This window comes from Chiloscyllium plagiosum, unplaced genomic scaffold, assembly GCF_037043375.1.
Source record: "Chiloscyllium plagiosum isolate Xiang-an unplaced genomic scaffold, Cpla_swu_hap1 HiC_scaffold_22, whole genome shotgun sequence".
NCBI lineage: Eukaryota > Metazoa > Chordata > Chondrichthyes > Orectolobiformes > Hemiscylliidae > Chiloscyllium > Chiloscyllium plagiosum.
Window position 1 is genome coordinate 18,114,458 of NW_028270160.1, and position 26,788 is coordinate 18,141,245.

General features: G+C 41.1%; 1 protein-coding gene across 3 annotated transcripts in view; it reads right to left on the minus strand.

Moving 5' to 3' along the window:
* The window catches only part of aldh18a1 (aldehyde dehydrogenase 18 family, member A1), a 61,009-nt gene that overhangs the window by 3,726 nt on the left and 30,495 nt on the right, over positions 1–26,788 (minus strand). For 2 of the 3 annotated variants that reach the window (XM_043712873.2, XM_043712872.2), the window contains exons 13-18: positions 25,237–25,374; positions 20,436–20,631; positions 17,875–17,996; positions 17,250–17,436; positions 16,353–16,448; positions 8,462–10,972 (exon numbers count right to left, since the gene is read on the minus strand). In XM_043712873.2, coding sequence (XP_043568808.1) covers positions 10,797–10,972; positions 16,353–16,448; positions 17,250–17,436; positions 17,875–17,996; positions 20,436–20,631; positions 25,237–25,374 — 915 coding nt within the window. In that variant the 3' untranslated portion in view covers positions 8,462–10,796. Of the gene's footprint in view, positions 1–8,461; positions 10,973–16,352; positions 16,449–17,249; positions 17,437–17,874; positions 17,997–20,435; positions 20,632–25,236; positions 25,375–26,788 lie in introns of those variants that run through there. The other variant, XR_006314957.2, reaches the window with a different exon arrangement.

Consider the following 26,788-nt stretch of genomic DNA (forward strand, 5'->3'; position numbering starts at 1 on the left):
GTTTGACCAATCAACATATAGATTTAAATCCCCCATGATAATTGCCATACCATTTTTACAGACATTAGTTATTTCTTTGTTTATTGCCTGGCCCAAAGTGTTGTTATTAATGTGATGGCCTATAGGCGACGCCTATCAGTGACTTTTTCTTCTTAGAATTTCTAATTTCCACCCAAATGGATTCAACCTTATTCTCCATAGAACCAAATCATCTCTCAGGACCTCCCTGATGTCATCCTTGAATATCAGAGCTACACAACTTCCCTTGCCTTCCTGTCTGTCCTTCCGAATAGTCCGATACCCCTGGATATTTAACTCCTAGTCGTGACCATCCTGTAACCAATTCTCCATAATGGCTACTAAATCACATTCATTTGCGATGATTTGTGCCGTTAACTCATCTATCTTGTTACGAATGCTACAAGCATTCACATAAAGTGCCCTTATGCTAGCTTTCTTACCGTCATGATTTCCAAAATCTCTAACAATACCTCCTGAGTTATTCTTCCTTTTTACTTCTTTTATAGTCTGCCTTGTACTTAAACCTGTTATGGACTAGGCCAGACCACTCAAAACATTCTTAAGCAGGCAGCACAGACCATAACTTTGCAATTTGTTTTGGTAAGTGTACAGTGAAAATTACCCGGAGTATGTTAGCAAAGTTGACTACCAGATTTTAAAACAGACAAAAATTTATTCACAAAATTACACACTGAAACACAACAGAATAAAGAACCCTTATCAGTCTTTCCAATCTAGACTTAATTATGCTGTTTCGAATATACACAACAGTCCCAATAAGCAAACCCCTTAAACATAGTAAAAATGAAACAAAGGCTTACAGGTTAAGTTAGAAGGGCAGATGAAATGAGTTTGGCAGCCTTTCTTCACACAGTCCACAACTGAACTCCCTAACTATTTCTGGACTGAACTGCTCAGCTTACCTTCAGTTTCCATGACTGGACACTCCCCTTTCATTATACAGATCACTTCTAAACATAAATGCTTTGGCCTGAAGTCTCACCTGTTTATGTATAAACAGAATGGCCTGTCAATAACCTTTTATCTCTGAACCAAACTCAGCAGTTTTAGAGCCTGGAGTGGTTTATGACCCTTCTGAAGAAAAAACAATGACACAGTATCCTTGAGAAAAGGAACAGCTTTTAGAAAAAGGACCACTTTGTGACAAACCCTCTTGCACACATGCTATCCTGCTGCTTACCTTTTTATTTACCACTATACTTCCTGTTGTTTTCCCTTCCCCCCCCCCGCCCCCACCAATTCACTAGTTTAAATGCCTAGTGACCATCCTATTTATCCTTTTCGCTAGAACACTCTCTTAGCCACATGTTTACTTCCCTAATTTTCTTATCCCTCAGCCAATTTGCATGTGGCTCAGGTAGTAATTGGGAGATTATGACTCTCGAAGATCTGTTCCTTAAGTTAATTCCCAATGCTTGATAATCCCCAAACAGGTCCTCCATCCTAGCCTTGCCTATGTTGTTTGTCCCAATGTGGACCACAATAACTGGATCCTCCCCCTCCCATTCCAATATCCTTTCAAGTCGGTCAGAGATGTCCTGCACCCTGGCACTGGGCAGACAACACACCATGTGGGACTCCCAATCCGGCTTGCAAAAGATACTATTTATCCCCTTAGTTATAGAATCCCCTATAACTACCATTTGTCTTTTAAAGGTGAGAGGGAAAGGATTTAAAAGAACCTAAGGGGCAACTTTTTCAGGCAGAGTGTGGTACATGTATGGAATGAGCTGCCAGAGGAAGTGGTAGAGGCTGGCACAATTACAACATTTAAAAGGCATCTGGATGGGTATAAGAATAGAAAGGGTTTAAAGAGATATGGGCCAAATGAAGTGCAGGTGCATTGATTTGAAGCCGAAGGTAAATGGTCTTTCTGGAGAAAATATGGGTCAGTAGTTTAACTTTGAGTCAAGTAAACCACACTGCAATCTCCTGGAAATCCTATGTTTAGCAAACTTTAAGAATCTATTGCATTTTTCCAGATGTTGGTTCTCATGTGTTTTGTGCTAAATTATCAGATTCCTGATGTGACATTCAGTACTAGATGTGGAGAAATTTCCCCAATTACATTTCGGTAATTTTGTTCCATCCCTGCCCAAACTCCATGCCTAAATTGTTGACTCCATCATGTCCATCCCTGGCAACAGAGACTAAGTCAATTTGTTCACAACCTTTCTATCATATTTGACTCCAATATAAACTTTCAACGTGTCATTGCGAAGACAACCTTGTAAACTATAGCATTTTAAGTGTTTCCACTTCTGCCTCAGATCATCTGCTACTGATTCCCTTGTTGGTGGCTTTGTTACCTCTGGACTCGATTATTCCAAAACATTCCTGGCTGATTTCCCACATTCTACCCTCTGCAAATTTGGGGTATTCAAAAATTGTATTTTAACTCCCATTCCCCTGTCATCTGTGTTCTCTGACCTAAATTGGCTCCTAAAAAGCAAAATCTTGATTTTAAAATTCTCATACTTGTTTTCAAATCTGTCCATGACCTTGCCCCGAACTCCTTTAACCCTCAATTCCTAGAGATTACTGTGCTTCTCCAATTCTGATCACTTATGAATGCCCAATTATAATCATTCATTCAATTACCTGTCTCCAATTCTTTCCCTAATCAAAGATCACTTCTAGGGCAACAATTATTTAAACACATATTAAAGATTAATGATTTGAATAATGGAATTCAATGTGCTTGTACCAAGTTTGCAAAGGAACAATAAATAGGGATAGCACGGTGGCTCAGTGGTTAGCACAGCTGCCTCACGGTACCAGGGACTTGGGTTTGATTTCAACCTCGGGCGACTGTCTGCGTGAAGTTTGCATATTCTCCCTGTGTCTGCATGGGTTTCCTCCCACAATCCAAAGATATGCATGTTAGGTGAATTGGCGATGCTAAATTGTCCATAGTGTTCAGAAATGTGTAGGTTAGATGCATTAGTCAGGAGTAAATGTAGGATAATAGGGTAGGGGAATCGGTCTGGATGGGTTACCTTTTAGAGGATCAGTGTAGACTTATTGGGCTGAAGGGCCTGTTTCTACACTGTAGTGATTCTAAGTAGTGTGGATGACACATTGGCTCCACAGAGGGACATAGACAGTTAAGTGAGTGGCAAAGCTTGGCTGATGGGATATAATCTGTGACGGAGTTGAAAATTAGGGAGGTTTTGCTAAATTTTTACAAGGCACTGGTCAAACCATACCTGGATTACTGCAATCAGTTTTGGTCCCCTTATCTAGGGAAAGATATACTGGCATTGTAGGCAGTCCAGAGAACGTTCACATGTTCGCATGAGGAAATGTTGAGGAGTTTGGGCTTGTACAAATTGGAGTTTAGATTAGATTAGATTACTTACAGTGTGGAAACAGGCCCTTCGGCCCAACAAGTCCACACCGACCCGCCGAAGCGCAACCCACCCATACCTCTACATGTACCCGTTTTTACCTAACACTACAGACAACTTAGCATGGCCAATTCACCTGACCTGCACATCTTTGGACTGTGGGAGGAAACCGGAGCACCCGGAGAAAACCCACACAGACACGGGGAGAATGTGCAAACTCCACACAGTCAGTCAGTCGCCTGAGTCGGGAATTGAACCCGGGTCTCTGGCGCTGTGAGACAGCAGTGCTAACCACTGTGCCACCGTGCCGCCCACTAGTTTAGAAGAATGAGAAGAGCTTGTTAGGAGGCATAACAGGGCAGGTGCAGAGAGGTTGCTTCCTCTTGTGGGGCAGTCTAGGACTTTAAGGAATAATCTCACAGTTATAGGTTACCCATTTAAGACTTGAGACAAGGATTATTTTCTCTCTCATAGATTGCAATCCGTGGAATTCTTTATCACAGAGTGTAGTTGAGCCTAGATTGTTAAGTATATTCAAGGGGAAGATTAAAAATGTTTATCATTAAAGAAATCAAAGGTAATGAGGATAAAGAAGGAAAGTGGATTTGAGGAATATCAGATCAACCATGATCTCATTGAATAGCTGAGCAGACTCAATAGGGCATATGGCCTACATATGCTCTTACATCTTGTTGACTTACAGTTAATCCCTTCTCCTTCTCCCCCTCCCATTATCTGCCTTGAGAGACTTATTAAAATCTAGCTCTTCAACCAAATATTTCATTATCAGGCTTGGGATCATGTTTTATTTTATAATACTCATGTGAAGCACTTTTGAGATATTTCATTATGTAAAATGTAACATTTAATATTTATATAAGTTGTTGTTGCCAGTTGTCTAGCCAGTTCTTAGTTCACTTTAGGAAAACCTAATGGTTTCAAAATATACCTAATCGAAAGCACTGCCCAATGGTATATTCCAGTTTCATTTTCAAAATGATAACATATTGCAGAATTGTAGACCACTAAAAATGTGCCGATTAATTTTGATGCAATGAGGGCAATTGGATAAGTACTCAACAGAGAACAGAACGGTAGTGATATTTTGAAGACGAGGGAAGTGGGACTAACCAGATTGTTCAACATTGTGTCATTGTAGATTTGATGGGTCAAATGTACATCTACTGTGCTGCTCCATTTTATGAATCCATTTTTGTTAGATCGTGCTACAATTACATTTTAAAACAATGTGAGACATCAGAGACTGAGAATTCTGAGACCAGTAACTCACCTCCTGATTTCCAAAGCCTGACTATCATCTGAAAGTCACAAGTCAAGAGTGTAATGGAATACTTCCCATTTTTCTGGATGAGTGCAGTTCTCATAACACTCAAGAAGCTGAACATCACCCAGACCCATCCCTAAACAGTCATCCCTCTACCACTGACACCCAGTAGCAGCAATTGGTACTACCTTCAAGATGCACTCATCCAGAATTTATAAACTGCACCAAGGATTAGGAAAGTCAATGTTTTAAGCCCAAAATGTCAATTTTCCTGCTCCTCGGATGCTGTCTGACCAGATGTGCTTTTCCAGCTTCAGATCTAATGACTCTGGCTTTCAGCATCTGCAGGCCTTACTGTGTACAAGTTATAAACAGCACTTTTAAACCTGTGACCACTTACAGCTAGGAGGACAAGGGTAGCAAGTACATGGGAACACAGCCAGCTGCAAATTCCCCTTCAAGCCACACACTGTTCTGATCTGGAACTATATTGTCATTTCTTCGTTGTTGCTAGGTCAAATCTTGCAACTCTAATAACACATGGATGTACCTAATAACACCAGAAGGAACAGTTCAAGATATCAGATTACCATCACTTTTTCCAAATCAGTTAGAGACAGGTGTAGACACATCTACATCCTAAGACAGAATAAAAACGTGACCAAGTACGTCAACAATGTGTAAAAACAACATACTCATTATTTCACCATTCTGGAAGGTGACTCAGTGAAAGTAAATCTTTCAGTTTCTCATAAACATGTTTACTGAAAGGAGAACAGAGGAATAGACTGACTGAAGCACAAACAGGTCTTGCAACTTTTATGGATAGAGCTTGCTGCTTCTTCCTACTTTGCCTTCTGTGCAATGGAAAGCCTTGGGATTTCTGCATATAGACATCGATATAATACTTTTCCTATTTTATTCTGATGCCACCATTAAGGGTTGATCTCACTTTGAAGGCAAATTCTGAAAGTGAATGTAATCCATGGGCAATGGAGGCCTATCATAGAACATAGAAAAGTACAGCACAAAACAGGCCCTTTGGCCCACGATGTTGTGCCGAGGGTTAATCCTAATGAAAAATATAGTAACTTAACCTACGCACCCCTCAACTCACTACTCTCCATGTGCATGTCCAGCAGTCGCCTTAAATGTCCCCAATGACTCTGCTAAACTTATCTTTCTGCCACATTGACTCTCCTATCGTATGTGGAAGGCAAATAGACTGTGTTATTTACAGTAAGAGGAATATAAATTCAATGAAGTTTTGAATAGATTAGATCTGTATCCATTGGAGCAGATTTAAAGTAGAGGAGGCACTTTTAATAAAAAGTAAGATTCTGAAGGGGTTTAACAGGTTAGATGCAGTGAGGATATTTGCCTTTGTATGAGAGACTGTAACTAGGGGCAGTTTAAATTTAAGGAGTGTTCCAATTGAGACATAGGAGGAGAAATGATTTCTTCAGAGAATCATGGGTTTGCAGAATCCTCTGAAAAAATCATTTATTTGTGGACCAAAGCATCATTGGAATACAATCAGGGCTGACTTCTCTATTGACAAAGGAGTCAAATAGCAAAGGGGTAGACAGGAAAGTGAAGCTAAGCCACAATAAGACATGGTTTTATCAGATGGTGCAGAATACCAGAAGGATTTAACAGACTACTCCAGCTTCTTAGTCATATTTTGATGGAAATTTATAGTATTGTTTGGGAATTTGGTTCTACACAGAGGTAAATTCTATTGATTTTCAGGTGTGTGCAGGTGACTTGTTTTGCAAGACTCATAAACCAGTACTTCTTTTAGCAAAGTTCAAAACAATTTCAAACAAAGCCTGTGACATAAGTTAAATGATTCACCATCTTGAGATAATTGCTACTTATTGCTGACGTAAATTTTTAATGACCCACAAAAAACAAACAGATGGGCTAGGGTCATAAGTAGGTTGTCATCAGAAGATTGATCCCAGCAGGAGGACATTGTTTAGTTTGTCAAAAGCTTCAGGCCATCAGAGCTGGAAAGAAGTCTTATGTTGTTTCACAAGTTCAAGCAGAGAGGACTGAAACAAAACTGTTTTTTTAATCCCAGGCCAAGACAAAGATTCATCTCATATCAGTAAAGGATGTTGTTGCAAAAAGTTGATTCTTCCTATTTTTCTATTTATAATCAGACCTTAAATTATTTTTTCATATTATATGTGTAAACTTTGTCTTTTTTTCTTCTGTATAATAAACTGATGTTCTTTTGTTAAAATAATTTTGGTAGTCACATGCCAATATGGTCAGCAGCTACCGAAGCAACCAAAGTGCAAAAACAAAATTATAGTCTATCAAACAAAGTTCCATGCTGGAACTTGACTTGTTCAGTATGAGCTACAGCTGGAATCATAACATGATGGCCTCTGGGCTTATTCAAAATATATCTAAAATGTTTTCCTACTTGGTGAATTATTTAAAATATTTTTTTAAAATCAAATTAATTTCTTGATTCGTTTTGAATTTACTTTTTCATGAATTACCATTTATGTCCTTGGTCTAAATATCAGTGGCTTATGTCCTAACTTGGACCAATTCACCCAAGACTCCTGGGCTCTCAGAGTTAAGTTTGCTTCCAGTCTGATGTCTTGATTTAAAAGTAGTCTTAAACATTCATATTCAGGCCTTCCCCATTCGGTTTCAAAGCACACCGACCTAATCCCGACACATTCATTTCTGGTCTCTTCTGCTTCCCTATTCCCTCTGCTCCACCATTGACAACTGTGACATGACCCTTAAACTCAAATCACTTACCTGATTGCTCAGTACCTCTCACCCCTTTAGATAGTATCATAGAATAGGTAAATTAGAAACTATTATACGGGTCTGGAGCAAGTGGGGCTTGAACCCAGGTAGGGACACTACTTCTTGGGAAACCACAGAAATGATACAGCACAAAAGATGACAGTTTGGCCCATCTTATCTGTGCCAACCCAAAGACACTCAGATGCCCTTTCAAATCCTATCTTCCTGCACATGGCACATAACCCTGCTGAAAGCTGCAGGGCTAAGGTGCAGATCATAATTGCAATACAAGGATCCTCTTCCACTCATTATTTTTGTGTTTCTTTTCAAGATTTAAAAGTGGTATCACTCACAACCAAAGGCTTTTTTCACTACCAAATCATCTGTGGCAATTTTCACCCATTAATCATCACCATTAAATCATCCATGTCTCCAAAGCCCATTCAGAGCAACACTCTCCCACCCTTTATCTTTCAAAGTCAGCTTTAAGTTGGAAACCAACTTAAAGATATTGAAGATTTGAACTTAAGATCATATGGGCAGTGCGGTAGCACAGTGGTTAGCACTGCTGCCTCACAGCGCCAGAGACCTGGGTTCAATTCCTGCCTCAGGCAACTGTGTGTGGAGTTTGCACATGCTCCCAATGTCTGCGTGGGTTTCCTCTGGGTGCTCCGGTTTCCTCCCACAGTCCAAAGATGTACAGGTTAGGTGAATTGGCCATCCTAAATTGCCCGTAATGTTAGGTAAAGGGGTAAAATGTAGGGGAATGAGTCTGGGTGGGTTGCTCTTCGGAGACTTGTTGGGCCCAGGGGCCTGTTTCCTAACATTCCTTTAAAACTTTAATAAAAAGCTTTATCTGTCTCAATACCTCCCTCTGATTTGGTGTTAACTTTTGTTTGATGGAGCTCTTATGAGGTACCTTGGGGCATTTTACTACTTTACAAGTGCTATATATAACATATGTTGACTTTGTATTCCAACACTGATTAAACAGGTACAACTGCTCCACATTTATTGAAAACTTTATTCTATAACAAATACAAAATATTTCAAGACAATTTATTGTCTCTGTAAACAGAGTGATAACCACACTATCTGAAACTCTCATAACTATTGCTAAAAGCACCAAAAATCTGTACATGACCAAGAGGGAGAATGCAACAGACTTTAAAGTCACTTTTTTGGGGCTTTTGGCTGGTTTAGCTGGATAATTTATTTGCAATTTGATGGATAGTTCCTTAAAACTGGTGCAGGATCCTTAGTGCCATGTTCTGATGCACTGTAATTGCTCAGGTCGTTATTCAACCCTAAATGCACTTTTACAAAATGAAAACTTGGCAAAAGAAACTATGGTCTCACACCTACAAATTACATAAATCTTCCAAAATCCAGTAAAAAAAAAGTTTCTAAAAACATCCATGAGACACTGGATTGCTAATTCCGCATGTGACACGTGTGACTATAAAAGAATTGATTTTCACTTTGGATCCAATTCAAGAGCAAACTATACAGTAAATAGAAAAGTCCTGGGGAAAATTGATGTACAAAGAGATCTGGGTGTTCAGGTCTATTGGAGGTTTAGAAAGTGAATAGTTCTCCAGGGTCAGTAACTTGGTCACAAAGAAGTTTCACAGCTACAATCTGCACTTGAGTCCGGCTCTAAGGCCATTCATCCTGCAAGTACTTTCCCAGTGCAAGATATGTCTACTGGACCTTAAAGGAATGTGAATTTTGATTAACACCCAAATGTAATGATATCCTGTCCAGAATCCTTCACTACTGTAACACATTTGTCTCCAGTCTATGTTGGAAAAACTGTTTGGATCTTGACTTTTCCCATGTTTTGTTTATTCTCTCCCAAGCCCAGGTTCACTGACTTCTCCTGCCAAATAAATGCATATCCTTACCGATCCCTCATTCACTATTTGCCCTATATTACTTTCTCTCAGTCTAGACAATCTTAAATGAGATTCTGCTCACATCAATTTAGGTGGTCACGACTTGACAGTCTATTCAGTTTCACTGTAATGTGGCATTCTCAGAGCTTTGCACCAAAGTCTTGTCAAAGGGCCTATGTTGTGTTTCCCAAAAGGTAACATGATGATAAGAAATAGCAGAAGTAGGCTCTATAGCTCGAGTGTGCTGCAACATTCAAATCATCATGGATGACTTTGTGCCTCAAGACCATTTTCCCTGCCTATTCCTGATCCATCTTGCTCAAAAATCTATTGATCTGTGCTGAATATGCTTAATGACTTGCAATCTATGAATGCTCAGACAGAACTTTCACCTCATCTTGGTTCTAAATGACCACATCCTTATCCTGAGAATGTGGCATCTAGTTCTGTTTCCGAGTTGGAGACTCCAAATTCTCAGCATCCATGCCTCCATTAATGTGATGACATCTTCATTTATACAGACCAGAGAATATAGATCCATTCTACTCAACCTGTCCTCAAGATAATCCTTAGATGTAGAATCAATCTCCCGTAGCTCTTCTCTAAGGAAGATATTGGTCCTTAGGTAGGGAGCCCTCTAAGAAAGGCAAAATACTGCAACAGCTGTTTTTGTCTCAACATTCCATTCATCTTCCTAACTGCTAGCTATAACAGAATGTTAAGCTTTTTGTGATTTGTGTGCAAGGAGCTGAAACCTTTCTCAACACTACCACTGTTGTAGCAATGCACTTGTAGGCTTGTGCCCCTTCACCATACGGTGTTACATCTGCACTTATTTGACCTCAAAATTCCCAACTTTCTACTGGACTGGGGTCACAAATGAAGCAAAGCCCATTCAAATGATACGACATACCCACCAATGGCAACATTGTCAGGGAAAGTGGACTACATGGAAGCAACTTTAAAAAGTCAAGTGATAACTTATTGACATCAGTGTGATAAGTGAGCCCCATTCACAATGTGTTTGGAAGGCGTGCCTGTAATGACAGCAATCTGATTGATGTTATTTTGTGTTTCTCTTCAATACTCACCTTCACACTTTTGTTGAAGAGTAATTGGGGGTTTGAACTGGTAACATCTGTTTGTTAAGACTTGTCCTGGATATTGTTTCATCAAACAATAATTAATTCACTTGTCACTTCAAAAAAGCTACCTAAGCTAACAAGTACCATTTTAAGCATCAGAATGGAGTATTTAGAGAAAGGGGCAGCAACAGGTACAAAAACAACCTCCGAAATGGACCTCAAATGAAAGAGGTGTATGAAAACTTTGCTACACAGATATTTATAAATATAGCTTACTAATAAAGCTGGAAAGCAATGATGGACAGTCACAGAACATTCCTGAGGATAAATGTCTGTGATACTTTCATTGTGAAAGTGTTTATGTTCTTTGGGGTACAGGTATGTTTTCATGTATGTAGCTCATGCTGCCTTGCTCCGCAAAGTCAGACACTGTCTGGCCCTCTCCACGGAGCAGCCATTTAGTGGTCAGCAGCCCCTCCAATCCTACTGGCCCACGGGCATGGATACGAGACGTACTGATTCCAACCTCTGCACCTGAAAAACAAAAAACATAGTTTTGGACAAGAAGAGTTTGATGTCTTCTGAGTAAGAGCGGATGCTTGGTGGTACAGAAGCTAATGCTGAAAAGCAGATACACGATTGATATTTTTTATTTTAAAACTCATCAAGACCAAGATACAGGGAAGCAGACTTGGAGGAGAAAGACCAATTTATACAGTATGAGAAAATGCAACCGACTGGATGGACCTTCTTAGGCTTGGAAATGCAAGACGTTAACTGTCAACCTTAGTTCTCAGACCAGCAGATAGCCTCTGAATGGCCAGAGTGTTGCTTAGGGAATGCAGCAACGATTGACAGTCTCCATGGTCCCTTTTCCAATGATAAAGGGTGTAAGTATACACAAGTTTTGCCTATAAAACTGGAAACTGTGTTAAGTATACGTACTTTCAAGTATATGTAATGCATTACACAGCAAACCTTACTGACAATCTTAAATTGGTTTCCAAATCATTTGGCAAATGAAGTCTAATAGGAAAATTACATCTAATGCTGGACACAGCATTATGAAGTTTACAAGCACAAGTTGGTTGAAAACAATTTGTACACTGCCTGCTATGGTCAGTTGGGCTCAGAGTGATGCATTTCCACATGCTAGAAACTACCATCATTGAACAGATGTGTTAATGTCAATAAATGGAATTTGTACATTCATTATAGCTACTTTGACTGGGAAGGAAGTCGTGAAGATTGCCAATCTCTGCTACATTCAGCATAGCAACACCAAGACCAATCAGAGGCTATCTGCATGCTTGGAGAACTAAGACTGCTGCATTTCCATACCAATGATGGCCTAACTGATCAGTTCTCTCTTCTCATTGTATAAACTGATCTTCCTTTATCAAGTCTGGTTTCTTGCATCCTAGTCCTGATGAGCGCAAGACAAAAAGCTTTGATTTTGTGCATCCTTTTGGCAAAAACTGAAGTGTTATGTGAACACCGATCCCTTCGAGAAGTTAGTAGTTGTACAATGCACTGCCTGCCTGTACTAAACTGGCCTAAACAGGAGCCTCACAACTGCCTTCCTCATCACTACTTGGTGTTCCTGCTTGCAGGGACAGGAACGGATAGCACTGTGACAGCTCTTATACTCAGATAACCAGTGGGCGTTCACAGCAAGTTCAGTCATGAAGATATTCAGAAACTGGAAGCAAAGCTCAGCAGGGAATCAACTCCTTCAGAAGGAAAGAAAGATAGTGGAAATATGTAGACCTTCTAGTTAGTATCAACTGAGAACATGTTGGGAAGTTTTCCACTCAAATATTATGGAAGGAAACTCTAACATTCTGAAATAATTATCGACAGATATAGTGAGTAAAAAGTACATACCCATTTGTCATTCAACAAAATGAATTGGCAACAAGCTCCAAATGCAACTATTGGCCACATCTGATAGCAATGCATCACAGCAGTTACAAAACGAACAACATGCTCATACTACAGGTGCAGAAATATTGAATGAAAAAAGGAAAGAAAAAAAAAAGGAAGGAGAGGGGAGAAAGGGAAGAAGGAGAGGGGAGAAAGGGAAGAAGGAGAGGGGAGAAAGGGAAGAAGGAGAGGGGAGAAAGGGAAGAAGGAGAGGGGAGAAAGGGAAGAAGGAGAGGGGAGAAAGGGAAGAAGGAGAGGGGAGAAAGGGAAGAAGGAGAGGGGAGAAAGGGAAGAAGGAGAGGGGAGAAAGGGAAGAAGGAGAGGGGAGAAAGGGAAGAAGGAGAGGGGAGAAAGGGAAGAAGGAGAGGGGAGAAAGGGAAGAAGGAGAGGGGAGAAAGGGAAGAAGGAGAGGGGAGAAAGGGAAGAAGGAGAGGGGAGAAAGGGAAGAAGGAGAGGGGAGAAAGGGAAGAAGGAGAGGGGAGAAAGGGAAGAAGGAGAGGGGAGAAAGGGAAGAAGGAGAGGGGAGAAAGGGAAGAAGGAGAGGGGAGAAAGGGAAGAAGGAGAGGGGAGAAAGGGAAGAAGGAGAGGGGAGAAAGGGAAGAAGGAGAGGGGAGAAAGGGAAGAAGGAGAGGGGAGAAAGGGAAGAAGGAGAGGGGAGAAAGGGAAGAAGGAGAGGGGAGAAAGGGAAGAAGGAGAGGGGAGAAAGGGAAGAAGGAGAGGGGAGAAAGGGAAGAAGGAGAGGGGAGAAAGGGAAGAAGGAGAGGGGAGAAAGGGAAGAAGGAGAGGGGAGAAAGGGAAGAAGGAGAGGGGAGAAAGGGAAGAAGGAGAGGGGAGAAAGGGAAGAAGGAGAGGGGAGAAAGGGAAGAAGGAGAGGGGAGAAAGGGAAGAAGGAGAGGGGAGAAAGGGAAGAAGGAGAGGGGAGAAAGGGAAGAAGGAGAGGGGAGAAAGGGAAGAAGGAGAGGGGAGAAAGGGAAGAAGGAGAGGGGAGAAAGGGAAGAAGGAGAGGGGAGAAAGGGAAGAAGGAGAGGGGAGAAAGGGAAGAAGGAGAGGGGAGAAAGGGAAGAAGGAGAGGGGAGAAAGGGAAGAAGGAGAGGGGAGAAAGGGAAGAAGGAGAGGGGAGAAAGGGAAGAAGGAGAGGGGAGAAAGGGAAGAAGGAGAGGGGAGAAAGGGAAGAAGGAGAGGGGAGAAAGGGAAGAAGGAGAGGGGAGAAAGGGAAGAAGGAGAGGGGAGAAAGGGAAGAAGGAGAGGGGAGAAAGGGAAGAAGGAGAGGGGAGAAAGGGAAGAAGGAGAGGGGAGAAAGGGAAGAAGGAGAGGGGAGAAAGGGAAGAAGGAGAGGGGAGAAAGGGAAGAAGGAGAGGGGAGAAAGGGAAGAAGGAGAGGGGAGAAAGGGAAGAAGGAGAGGGGAGAAAGGGAAGAAGGAGAGGGGAGAAAGGGAAGAAGGAGAGGGGAGAAAGGGAAGAAGGAGAGGGGAGAAAGGGAAGAAGGAGAGGGGAGAAAGGGAAGAAGGAGAGGGGAGAAAGGGAAGAAGGAGAGGGGAGAAAGGGAAGAAGGAGAGGGGAGAAAGGGAAGAAGGAGAGGGGAGAAAGGGAAGAAGGAGAGGGGAGAAAGGGAAGAAGGAGAGGGGAGAAAGGGAAGAAGGAGAGGGGAGAAAGGGAAGAAGGAGAGGGGAGAAAGGGAAGAAGGAGAGGGGAGAAAGGGAAGAAGGAGAGGGGAGAAAGGGAAGGAAGAAAGAGAGGGGAGAAAGGGAAGGAAGAAAGAGAAGAGAAGAGGAGAGAGAGGAGAGAAAAAAAGAAAGGAAAGGAAAGGAAAGGAAAAAGGAAAGGAAAGGAAAAGAAAAAAGAAAAGAGAAAGAAAATAAAGAGAAAGAAAAAGAAAGAGAAAGAGAAAGAGAAGAAGAGAGAGAAAGGAGAGAAAAGAGAAAGAAAAAGGTGGCAGCCACTCCAGAGCTCAGATGTCTCCTATAATCAGAAATATAAATACAAAAACAAAAAAAAAAAGGTGTTGGGAAATTCAGAGAAACAGTTAACGCAAGTCCAAAATGAACACTTTAGTTCCAAAGAACAGTTACGTTGAACTTAATGGATGTTTCTCCATAGATGCTACCAAACTTGTTGACTTGTGTGTTTTTATTTCAGATTTACAACATCTAAAATAACTGTCTTACTCCCCTTTATCAGATCAGGTTGCCTCTCACCAATCCTTTGGATTCAGGAATAGTGTTTCAATCACTCCAGGCAAAGTGCATTCTGAGTGTAAAATCTCTTAAAATGGTATGTCTGGAATTGAATTCGTAGTGTTGTGGATGTGTTACTGTTTTAATAATATCATATCCTGCTTGTATAAATTTGATATTTTAAAAGTACTGAAAAAAGATTCAACCAGAAAAGTGATCATTAAGCAGTCAGCTTTTGTACAAATCCAACTGGTTCACCTTTGAACATTAAGGAATTACCTGCTGTCACTACCTTGTTTGGGCCTACATGTTACTACAGTCTCACATTAACATGGATTCAGAAATAAGGCAACTAAGGATGCCTAATAAATTTTATCTTTGCCAGCAATACTGTGGGAAAAGGTCTGCCACCCTGCCTACCTATAGTAGGCCCACACAGAACATAGGAAAGCAAACATGGCCAAACTATACCAGAAACACCCAGAATGTCTCAGCAGTGACCAAGCAGGCTGACTAGTGAAACCAGACAGAACTATAGTCACTCGCAGACAAAGGATGACACTTCCCAAAACACACTAACAATACCTGGTCAACAGAGCTGTGCCAAAGCCCAGAGGGCAGTCTCATAACAGCAATACCAAAGCCACACAAAGAACAGGTCAGACGCAAAAGGCACCAAAAGACAGGAACAATGGAAGCACCTTACTGTTCCAAAAGAGACAGACATTCTCACCTACCTGCCAAGACAGCTGGAATCTTCTGATCCCATCAAGAACTCATTGATACGGTCAGGATGTTACATTGTGTCGACAATCAGGACATACATTCGATAACTTTTTCGTTTATCATTGGTGACTGGATTACTTAATTTCCAAATACATTTTATCTATCCCCATTTTAATTAACCTTATTGTACAAGATTCTTATAAAACCTGGCTTCATCCTCAGCTTGGGGGAAGAGAATTCTCAGCTATCTGGACAGACTGTGCTGTTTCAGCTTAGTCGATTTCTTTTCCGCGATATCGCCATACTAATAAACTGTTTGTTAACTTCACTTCGAACTGTGCTTTGTGATCTCTAATTTGTTGGGCTAATTTCTCCGACAAACACTCATGTTCCAAGAACTAATTTTAAAAAGGATCCCATGAAATAATGATAATAACAAACCACTGTACTGTACCCTTGAAAAAGGAGTTGGGGTATCAACGTGACAATTCAGGACATCCGAGATAGTTATAGACCACAAAAGGTATAAGACAGGCTGATCAAGCACTGTCCATTTCCATGGAAATAAGGCTTGAGAAATTAATACTATGGAAGCACTAAAAAGGAGGGCTTGGATTTCTTTCAGAGTCCTGATCAACATTCTTCATTCTAACACTACATCAAACATGAGAACAAATGATCATTTCATGTATTGCTATTTGTGGAATTTTGTTGTGCAAAATTGCTGTCACTTTGGGACAAAATCCAAAGATCAGAATCTAAATTGCAGAAAGAAAAATATATTTACATTGCAATGTTGAGCTTTCTGTAACATCAATACTATTCTGCAGTTATGCTTCAGCATTATGATTGCATAAACAGTGATAAGTAAATATTGAGTTAACTTATTGTTGATGCTAAAGGAAAATGCTCTCAAAGACCAGGAAAACCCCCTCGTTCAGTGTTATGGATAGGGAGGGTCTTTCTTTAATGTTGGCTCTGTGCTGCTCTAGAACATCTGTTTACATTATGTGTAACACATAGGGGTAACAATAACCTGGCTTCACCCTAATATCCAAACATAAATCTATATAATTTAGTGCAGCTTACCAAGTCCAAATCGATATCCATCAGAGAATCGAGTGCTTGCATTCCAGAAGACACAAGCACTGTCAACATGCTGCATGAAGTATTCAGCTGTCTCCTCTAAAATACAAAAACTTGCAATCATAAATTCAGCTCAGCTCAAAGCCAGCCTATACTGTAAACTGGTCCAAATCTGATTGCAGCTCTAGGAGGGGTTAGAAATGTTCCACTGCTAAATTCATTTCTGTATTATCGTTGGAACACAAAATTAAGCACTATCCAAACATTTCAACATTAAATATATTAAAAAAAAAATTAACTTGAAACCAAGTTATAACATGTATTCAAATCAATCAGATTGGTCAAGGCAGGGGTATGAGCAATTTGGATGGGATGCCATAGGATTGTCAGATTATTGAGTGAATGAAGAGAGTGAAAAGAAGAGAGCTGTTGCTGGAGAGAAAGGTCTGCATCCAGGGTATCAAGTTTGTTTCATTCCACAAGCTATTGATGCTGCCCAGTTTGACTCGCTTCCCCTTACGGTTATATCAGTTCTGGTTTACAGGGTTCCTGCTCCTCCCCTCATCCCAGCAGATAGTAGTCCTCTCATTAGTGAACATTCTTGTATTTTCAATTGCTAGTTCCTCTATGTTCTGATTCTGTTAAAGTGCTCATTTGCTTTTCAAAGTTTCAGTCCTGATGTACAGCTTAGGGTCAGCATGGACAGGTTGGACCAGAGGGTCTGTTTCCATGCTGTACATCTCTATGACTCTACTGATTAACAGTTCTCTCCAAAAGAAGCCATCTGACATGTTGCAACCTTTAATATTATCCAGTTCTCTTTCAAGAATCTAATGCTTGCTGATTTAGTTTTAGGGAAGAGGAACATGGACAATATCAGTATAAAGTGATGACACCTACCATTCTCTGTAATAATTGCATCCGTGTGAGAACTGCTATATTTATGTATGTGTCCAATTGCATCCTGCACATTGTCCACAACTTCAATGCAGCACTCCAGGTCTCCGTACTCTGTGCGAAGGGACTTCACTTCTGAAGGGCTGAAAGTCAAGTATGATGCAAACTTGGGCCCAGCATGAATTTTCACCTGAAAATACAAAACATTGCTAATCGTGACACACTGACATCATTGAGGATCTTATACAGCACAAACCCTGATCAAAGGAAGAAAATTCATTTCCAGGCATAATCAGATTAAGCACAGCAAGTTCAGGATTTGTAACGTAGGGCGTAAAGGGGTATCTCAGCAACTAACGGCTGATTCCTTCTCAGAATTTGTCCTATTTCCTCCAGCTTACCAAATAAATTATCTATGTGTTACAGATCCAGGATTGGCAGTACCTGTTCTAAAGCCAATCTTAGTGACTATTTTTCAGCTAAAACCCATTCATAGCTGACTGAGTTTTGGAGTGCACCGCAGTAGAATCCAGGCCTGTCCTTATTGAATGCCCATGTGAATAGAATGCCTGTCCCTGTCTCATTTCTACAGCTCTGAGGACTTGTAAACGAAACACAATGTCCTTACCTGTTCTACTCTCAGCATGTCAATAATCTGGTCAAAGAATGGTGTCCTCAGCAAGTCTCTATGGATTAACAATGTCTCCATAGCATTACATGCTGCAGGGTAATCACATTTGGAATCTCGAACTGAAAATAGAAACTGGTTTTATTAAATATTTGATACAAAAACAGAGTTAACATTTTGAGTCTAGTATGACTCTTGTACAGAATTGAGCTGACAAAATTTTCAATGTTGAATTAATTTAGCAATTTAAAAAATAGATGCAGCAAAAAAAAAACATCAGCAGTGGAGCTTCCTCAATAGGAGGCAGGTATGGACTCGGATTCTCTAGAGTCTGAATGTCTTACTGACCCGTTATCAATGTTCACACAAGTGAGCAATCTGGACAGACATATGATGCTAATTTGCACAGTCCCATATAATTTGGCATCAGCTATGGCTCAGTGGATACCACTCTCCCTGAGCAAGTTATGGGATCTACTTCTGCTCCAGAGTTAAACACTAGAGCACATAAGGGAATGCAGAGTGTTGGGGTGTTAAGCTAAAGTTCTGTTTGCTTTCAGTTGAAAGAAAGAATACCAAATAACAATTTGGAAGAATAGGGGAGTTACCCCTGGTATTCTGGCCAACAATTATCTCTCAACATAGTTAAAAAGAGACTCTTTGACCATTATCACAATGCTGTTTGTGGAAACTTGCTTGAAGCTGCACATCTAACATCAATATTTACACGTTAAAAGTATTTCATTGGCTATAAATGCTAATCTCTGTCTGTGAAACTCCCCTCCTGCTTCTTCTATCAATTTGAGATAATTGTTAATACCAGCTCTCTTTCCTGACTCCCATATTAGCTGAAATTGGTACTGGTTCTCTGTCCTCTAAATCTGGCAGCATCACCCTTCTGCACACACAAAAAAATGGATTCCCCATCCTTGTAAACCTTATCTCTATCTTCTCTTCTATCTTCTATCTTCTCTATCTTATGGGCGGCACGGTGGCACAGTGGTTAGCACTGCTGCCTCACAGCGCCTGAGACCTGGGTTCAATTCCCGCCTCAGGCGACTGACTGTGTGGAGTTTGCACGTTCTCCCCGTGTCTGCGTGGGTTTCCTCCGGGTGCTCCGGTTTCCTCCCACAGTCTAAAAGATGTGCAGGGTCAGGTGAATTGGCCATGCTAAATTGCCTGTAGTGTTAGGTAAGGGGTAAATGTAGGGGTATGGGTGGGTTTCGCTTCGGCGGGTCGGTGTGGACTTGTTGGGCCGAAGGGCCTGTTTCTACACTGTAATGTAATGTAATCTAATCTAATCTAATCTAATTTCTAAAATTTCTTCAAAATCTTAAAATGTGTTGTCACCTCCCAAATCTCTTCCAGAACTCCAGGTTTGAATTCCTCAAATTAAGTTTCTGCCTTTGCTACAGTGCATATGCAGCTGTTTTCAGATTGACAAACGACATCTTATTTGATTGCAAAAGGTAGCTGCACTCTGCTTGTCTTTCTATACCCTCAGTCTCACAATTCTTGTTCAATGTCACTCCACCACTGTACAACTGGTTGGGAGAGCTCTCATTTCCTTCCATTCTTACCTACCCAGTCATAGCCAGAGACCAACTGAAATGGCTTATCTTCCCGAGCTCTTTCAGTTACCTTTAGTATCTCTCAAGGATTTATCTTGGCCCCCTCCGCTGGCTCTCTTCATGCTGCCAATTGGTGGCATCATCCAAAAGCAGCACTAGTTTTCACAGTAAACTCTGGAAACACTGTTGTACAACACATTCCTCTATCCTCCCACTGGTTCTAAATTATCAGCGTACTTATCTGACATTCAATAGTTGATAAACAGAAACCTCTTCAAATTAAATATTAGGAAGACAAACCACAAGCTCTGCTCCCAGCTCCATTCCTCTCCCTAGTAACTGTTTTGCGGCCGAAACAAACGTCTTGTACCAGGGTGTCATATTTGATCCCTGTGTTAGCTTCCAATTCCTACACTCACCATTATGATTATCATTATTTTCTCTGTAACACCAACTGACTTCTATGCCTCAACTCAAACATTTGCTGAAACCCCAATTATTTTCTTTAACTACTCCAATGCACTCCTAGTCAGCCTCCCATCTTCCACTTTTTGTAAATTTAAAGACATCCAAACTTCCCTATCTGATCCTGAACCATTGAAATTCTCCTCTTTCTCCTCCTTAAATCATACCTCTGTCAAAATGTCTGGTCATCTGCCTTACTATCTCTTGATGTGACTCGGGTCAGATTTTATTTGATAACAATGGGACTTATTAAGTAGGCATAAAAATGAAGTTATTGTAAATATACTGGAATTCTGAAGAACCTTATAAACAGAAGTCTGCCGTTGACTTGCCAGTCTATGTAGCCAACAACCTTCCACCAATGTATTCATAGACTTAGCCTTTGAGCCTCTGGGTGACAAAGTAGACTTCATGTGGAAGCATGGCGGAATGCAGACAAACTCAAATCTGTGTTAATTGACCAGGACTGTCAATATTTAGGATAAGCCAGTTTACCAGCCCGGCTCTATTCCAGTCCAGACTTACCAATCTTGATGGCCTTTTCTATATTAGCATCAGAATCCACATACACATGACAAATCCCCTCACTGTGCCCAAGGACTGGAATGCCTTTGGATGCTTTTTGAATGTCTCGTACCAACTGAGAGGAGCCTCGAGGGATGATTAGATCAATGAGTTTGTTGAGTCTACAGAGATCTTCTACTTCCTCTCGAGTGCTTACCTGAAACATAAAAATCAACCCTTTGAAGAAATGCCAGAAGTCAATAACTAACCTATCGATCTATTAATTACATGGCAATGTTCTGCACAGAAATATTGACACATCAAATATGCTCCAGACCTTCTCTTCATGCGTTATCAGATCTATTCCCACAATTTCCCTCATGCCCTGAATCTTTTGATGTCCCACCTCATCTAATCTCAGTCTCCCCTCACTGCCCACACTCTAATATTCAGCCCAGTCTAATCAGACTTTCCTCTCACAGCACTTTAATATCCCAAGTCAAATACTTAAATTTTCAAGCAACTGTATAATTTTCTTTTAAAACATTCTTAGCCACGGCTTCAATGCTCATGACAGAGTTCTACACAAGAGTCATAGAGATGTACAGCATGGAAACAGACCCTTCGGTCCAACCTGTCCATGCTGACCAGATATCCCAACCCAATCTAGTCCCATCTGCCAGTACCCCTCCAAATCCTTCCTATTCATATACCCATCCAAATGCCTCTTAAAATGTTGCAATTGTACCAGCCTCCACCACATCCTCTGGCAGCTCATTCTATACAGCCTCTGCGTGAAAAGGTTGCCCCTTCGGTCTCTTTCCCCTCTCACCCTAAACCTATGTCCTCTAGTTCTGAACTCCCTGACCCCAGGGAAGAGACTTTGCCTATTTATCCTATCCTTGCCCCTCATAATTTTGTAAACTTCTATAAGGTCACCCCTCAGCCTCCGACGCTCCAGGGAAAACAGCGCTACCCTTTCAACCTCTCCCTATAGCTCAAATCCTCCAACTCTGGCAACATCCTTGGAAATCGTTTCTGAACCCTTTCAAGTTTCACAACATCTTTCCCATAGGAAGGAGACCAGAATTGCACGCAATATTCCAACAGTGGCCTAACCAATGTCCTGTACAGCCGCAACATGACCTAACAACTCCTGTACTCAATATTCTGACCAATAAAGGAAAGCATACCAAACGCCTTCTTCACTATCCTATCTACCTGCGGCTCCACTTTCAAGGAGCTATGAACCTGCACTCCAAGGTCTCTTTGTTCAGCAACACTCCCTAGGACCTTACCATTTAGCAGGACTTATACACCTAAGATTTGCTTTCCCAAAATGCAGCACCTCGCATTTATCTGAATTAAACTCCATCTGCCATTTCTCAGCCCATTGGCCCATCTGGTCAAGATCCTGTTGTAATCTAAAGGTAACCTTCTTTGCTGTCCACTACACCTCCAATTTTGGTGTCATCTGCAAACTTACTAACTGTACCTCTTATGCTCGCATCCAAATCATTTATGTAAATGACAAAAAGCACCGATCCTTGTTGCACTCCACTGGTCACAGGCCTCCAGTCTGTAAAACAACTCTCCACCACCACCCAGTCTTCTACGTTTGAGCCAGTTCTGTATCCAAATGGCTAGTTCTCCCTGTATTCGATGAGATCTAACCTTGCTAATCAATCTCCCATGGGGAACCTTGTCGAACGCCTTACTGAAGTCCATATAGATCACACCTACTGCTCTGCCCTCAATCTTTTGTTACTTCATCAAAAAAACTCAATCAAGTTTGTGAGACATGATTTCCCACATACAAAGCTATGTTGACTATCCCTAATCAGTTCTTGCCTTTCCAAATACATGTACGTCCTGTTCCTCAGGATTCCCTCCAACAACTTGCCCACCACGGGAGGTCAGGCTCACTGGTCTATAGTTCCCTGGCTTGTCTTTACCGCCTTTCTTAAACAGTGGCACCACATTTGCCAACCTCCAGTCTTCCAGCACCTCACCTGTGACTATCGATGGTACAAATATCTCAGCAAGAGGCCCAGCAATCACTGCTTCCCACAGAGTTCTCGGGTACACCTGATCAGGTCCTGGGGAATTATCCACCTTTAACTGTTTCAAGACATCCTGCACTTGCTCCTCTGTAATCTGGATATTTTGCAAGATGTCACCATCTATTTCCCTACAGTCTATCCTTTTCCACAGTAAATTCTGATGCAAAATATTCATTTAGTACCTCCCCCATTTTCTGTGGCTCCACACAAAGGCCGCCTTGCTGATCTTTGAGGGGCCCTATTCTCTCCCTAGTTACCCTTTTGTCCTTAATATATTTGTAAAAGCCCAATGGATTCTCCTTAATTCTATTTGCCAAAGCTATCTCATGTCCCCTTTTCGCCCTCCTGATTTCCCTCTTAAGTATACTCCTACTGCCTTTATACTCTAAGGATTCACTCTATCTATCCTGTCTGTACCTGACATATGCTTCCTTCTTTTTCTTAACCAAACCCTCAATTTCTTTAGTCATCCAGCATTCCCTATACCTACCAGCCTTCCCTTTCACCCTGACAGGAATATACTTTCTCTGGATTCTTGTTATCTCATTTCTGAAGGCTTCCCATTTTCCAGCTGTCCCTTTCCCTGTGAAAATCTGCCTCCAAATCAGCTTTCGAAAGTTCTTGCCTAATACTGTCAAAATTGGCCTTTCTCCAATTTAGAACTTCAACTTTTGGATCTGGTCTATCCTTTTCCATCACTATTTTAAAACGAATAGAATTATGGTCACTGGCCCCAAAGTGCTCCCCCACTGACACCTCAGTCACTTGCCCTGCCTTACTTCCCCAAGAGTAGGTCAAGTTTTGCACCTTCTCTAGTAGGTGCATCCACATACTGAATCAGAAAATTGTCGTATACACACTTAAGAAATTCCTCGCCATCTAAACCTTTAACACTGTGGCAATCCCAGTCGATGTTTGGAAAGTTAAAATCCCCTACCATAACTACTATTATTCTTACAGATAGCGGAGATCTCCTTACAAGTTTGTTTCTCAATTTCCCTCTGACTATTAGGGGGTCTATAATACAATCCCAATAAGGTGATCATCCCTTTCTTATTTCTCAGTTCCACCCAAATAACCTCCCTGGATGTATTTCCGGGAATATCCTCCCTTAGCACAGCTGTATTGCTTTTCCCTCATCAAAAATGCCACTCTCCCTCCTCTCTTGCCTGCCTTTCTATCCTTCCTGTAGCATTTGCATCATGGAACATTAAGCTGCCAGTCCTGCCCACCCCTGAGCCATGTTTCTGTAATTGCCATGATATCCCAGTCCCATGTTCCTAACCATGCCCTGAGTTCATCTGCCTTCCCTGTTAGGCTCCTTGAATTGAAATAAATGCAGTTTAACTTATTAGTCCTACCTTGTCCCTGCCTGCCCTGACTGTTTGACTCACTTCTGTTCTCAGCTGTACCAGTCTTAGATTGATCTTTTTCCTCACTATCTCCTTGGGTCCCACCCTCCCCCACTACTACCTTACTATTTAAATCCTCCCAAGCAATTCTAGCAAATTTCCCTGTCCCCTTCCAATTTAGGTGCATTCCGTCCTTCTTGTACAGGTCACTTCTACCCCAAGAGAGATTCCAATGATCCAAAAATGTGAATCCTTCTCCCATACACCAGCTCCTCAGCCATGCATTCATCTGCTCTATCCTCCAATTCCTGCCTTCACTAGCTCATAGCACCGGGAGTAATCCAGATATTACTACCCTTGAGGACTTCCTTTTTAAATTTCTGCCCAACTCTCTAATCTCCCTTCAGAATCTCAACCTTTTCCCTTCCTATATCGTTGGTTCCAATGTGGACAATGACCTCTTGCTGGGTCCTCTCCCCCATGAGAACATTCTGCATCCTTGAGCCTGGCACCAGGGAAGCAACACACCATTATGCTTTTTCTCTGCTGGCCACAGAAACGTCTGTCTGTACCTCGGACTACAGAATCCCCTAACACAATTGATCTCTTGAAAGCAGACGTACCCCTTGTTGTATTCGAGCCAGTCTCAATACTAGAAACTTGGCTGTACATGCTATGTTCCCCTGAGAATCCATCACCCCCTACATTTTCCAAAACAGCATACCTGTTTGAAATGGTTATATCCACAAAAGACTCCTGCCCTAGGTGCTTACCACTCTTACCCTTCCTGGAGTTAACCCATCTATGACTGTATCGGAGACATTTCCCCCCCCACTTCCTATAACTGCCACCCATCACATACTGTTGCTGTTGCAAATTCTTCATCGCTTCCATCTGTCTCTCCAACCAATCCACTCTGATAAGATTCGCATCCAATACATTCTATAGTCTAACACACAAACATTTCCCCTAAAAGATCCCTATTTTGAGATTATTTTCAATTCATGCTGTACTGTAACCTACAAATCTCAGTCTCCTTCTTGATCTCAATCTGACTTTCAAACCCACATCACAAGACAGACCACGAACTTCCATCTGTATTACTTATCTCAACTGAAACCATTATCCTGCCATTGCTATTTCCAAACACAATATTCCAAAGTCCTCCTGTCTGGTCTTCCATATTGCATTTTCAATACAATTTTAGATTATCTAAAACTCTGCTGCCCAAATCCTAATTTACCCCAGGTTCTGTATCAATTACCTCTGTTCTCACTGATCTATAATGGCCGATAATCAAGCACCATCTCGAACTAAAGTCGGAGTTCCTAAACACAACAGCATGAATCCCTTACTCAGTAACATAGTCAGTTTGTCACTAAACTAAAAACTTGAATCAGCACCTACCAAATGAACTGCGTCCTTGACACCATGCATGGAAAGTGCTTCCTGTGTCAAATGGTGCAGAATGTGGTTGCTGAGAGTCGCTTCTTTCCCTCCTTTCAATAACAGGCCATTTCCACTTGCTATTGCCAGTGCAGAAACCTATAAAATGGAAACAAATAACAGTATTTTTGATTCAATTAGGATTCCATATTCTGCTATACAGAACTTACAAATTAACCGGTTCCCAATAAGAATAAAGCAAATTTGCTCAGTTTATTAAAATGTTTTAATTGGAACCTGTTTATTGTACACTACCCACATTCTAAAAAGGGAAGCAGCCCAGCCCTGTTCTAGTACAGAGTAAGTGGCTTGGAATCAAAATCATTAGGGGTGTGGGTACAGTAGATAAGGAATAACTGTTTCCGCTTGAGAGGATCAAGAACCAGAGGAACAGATTTGAAGTGTTTTACAAAAGAAGGAAATGAGAGATAAGAAAAAAACTTTTTCACACAATAAGTAGTTAAGGTCTGGAATGCATTGCCTGTTAACTATGGTGAAGGCTGATTCAACTGAGGCATTCAAGAGGACATCAGGCAATCATTTAAATAGAAACCATAGTTATGGAGAGAAGGCAGGATCTTGACAGCATGTCAAAATACTCAAAGTCAGCACAGATATGGTGGGTGAATGTCCTCCTTCTGCATCATAACGATTCTTTGATTCTATAAATGTACCACAACTTTAAAATTCCTAAACAATGAAAGCTTTTATGTTCCGTGGCAGCCACAGAACTTAGTGTATTTTCAAAATTTCCTAAATACCATTTGGCTAATTAACAAGCCAACTATATTTCAAAAGTCACTTGCTGGGTGCAAAGGACCCGGAGATATGCTGAGATGCAATATAAATTTAAAGTTTTCTCTTAATTCTTTTATTCTTCAGTATTAAGTTCCAATCATACAGAACAATCCTTGCTGTTCTAATGTACTTCAGATGGCCAGACTGCACATATTTTATCAAATGAAGTCTTATCAATCCCTACCCTACAACCTCTGATCTGTTGTCTATTTCTCCCTATATAAGGCCCCTCAGGCCTGCTCCACTATTCAAGATGATCATGACTGATCTGTTTGTGTTTTACAATCAACATTCCCATCTCTGATAGCCCTTGATTCCCTGCCTAAGAATCTATCCACATCTGTGTTAAAAAAAAATTCAAATATTCTGAGGCAGAAAAATCCAAAAAATTGCACAAATTTTTAAGATAAAAATCTCATCTCTGTCCAGATTCCTAATTTTAAAACAGTGTCCCCTAGTTCTGGACTCACCCACAAGAGAAAACAATGTTACATCCTGCCAAGGATGTATACTCATTAATGTGTACTGCTTTCTGCCAAACAGCCAATCTTCTATCCATGTTCATGTTAATTCTGACAGCATGAGCTTTTGTTTTCTGCAATAACCTTTCAAACTTCTTGAAACCAATTTATCTAATAGTTCTTAGTTATCCACAGCCTGCTATTTGCTACTGGAAAAAATCTTTCAAATACAAAAATTGCAAAGCTAAAGTGTT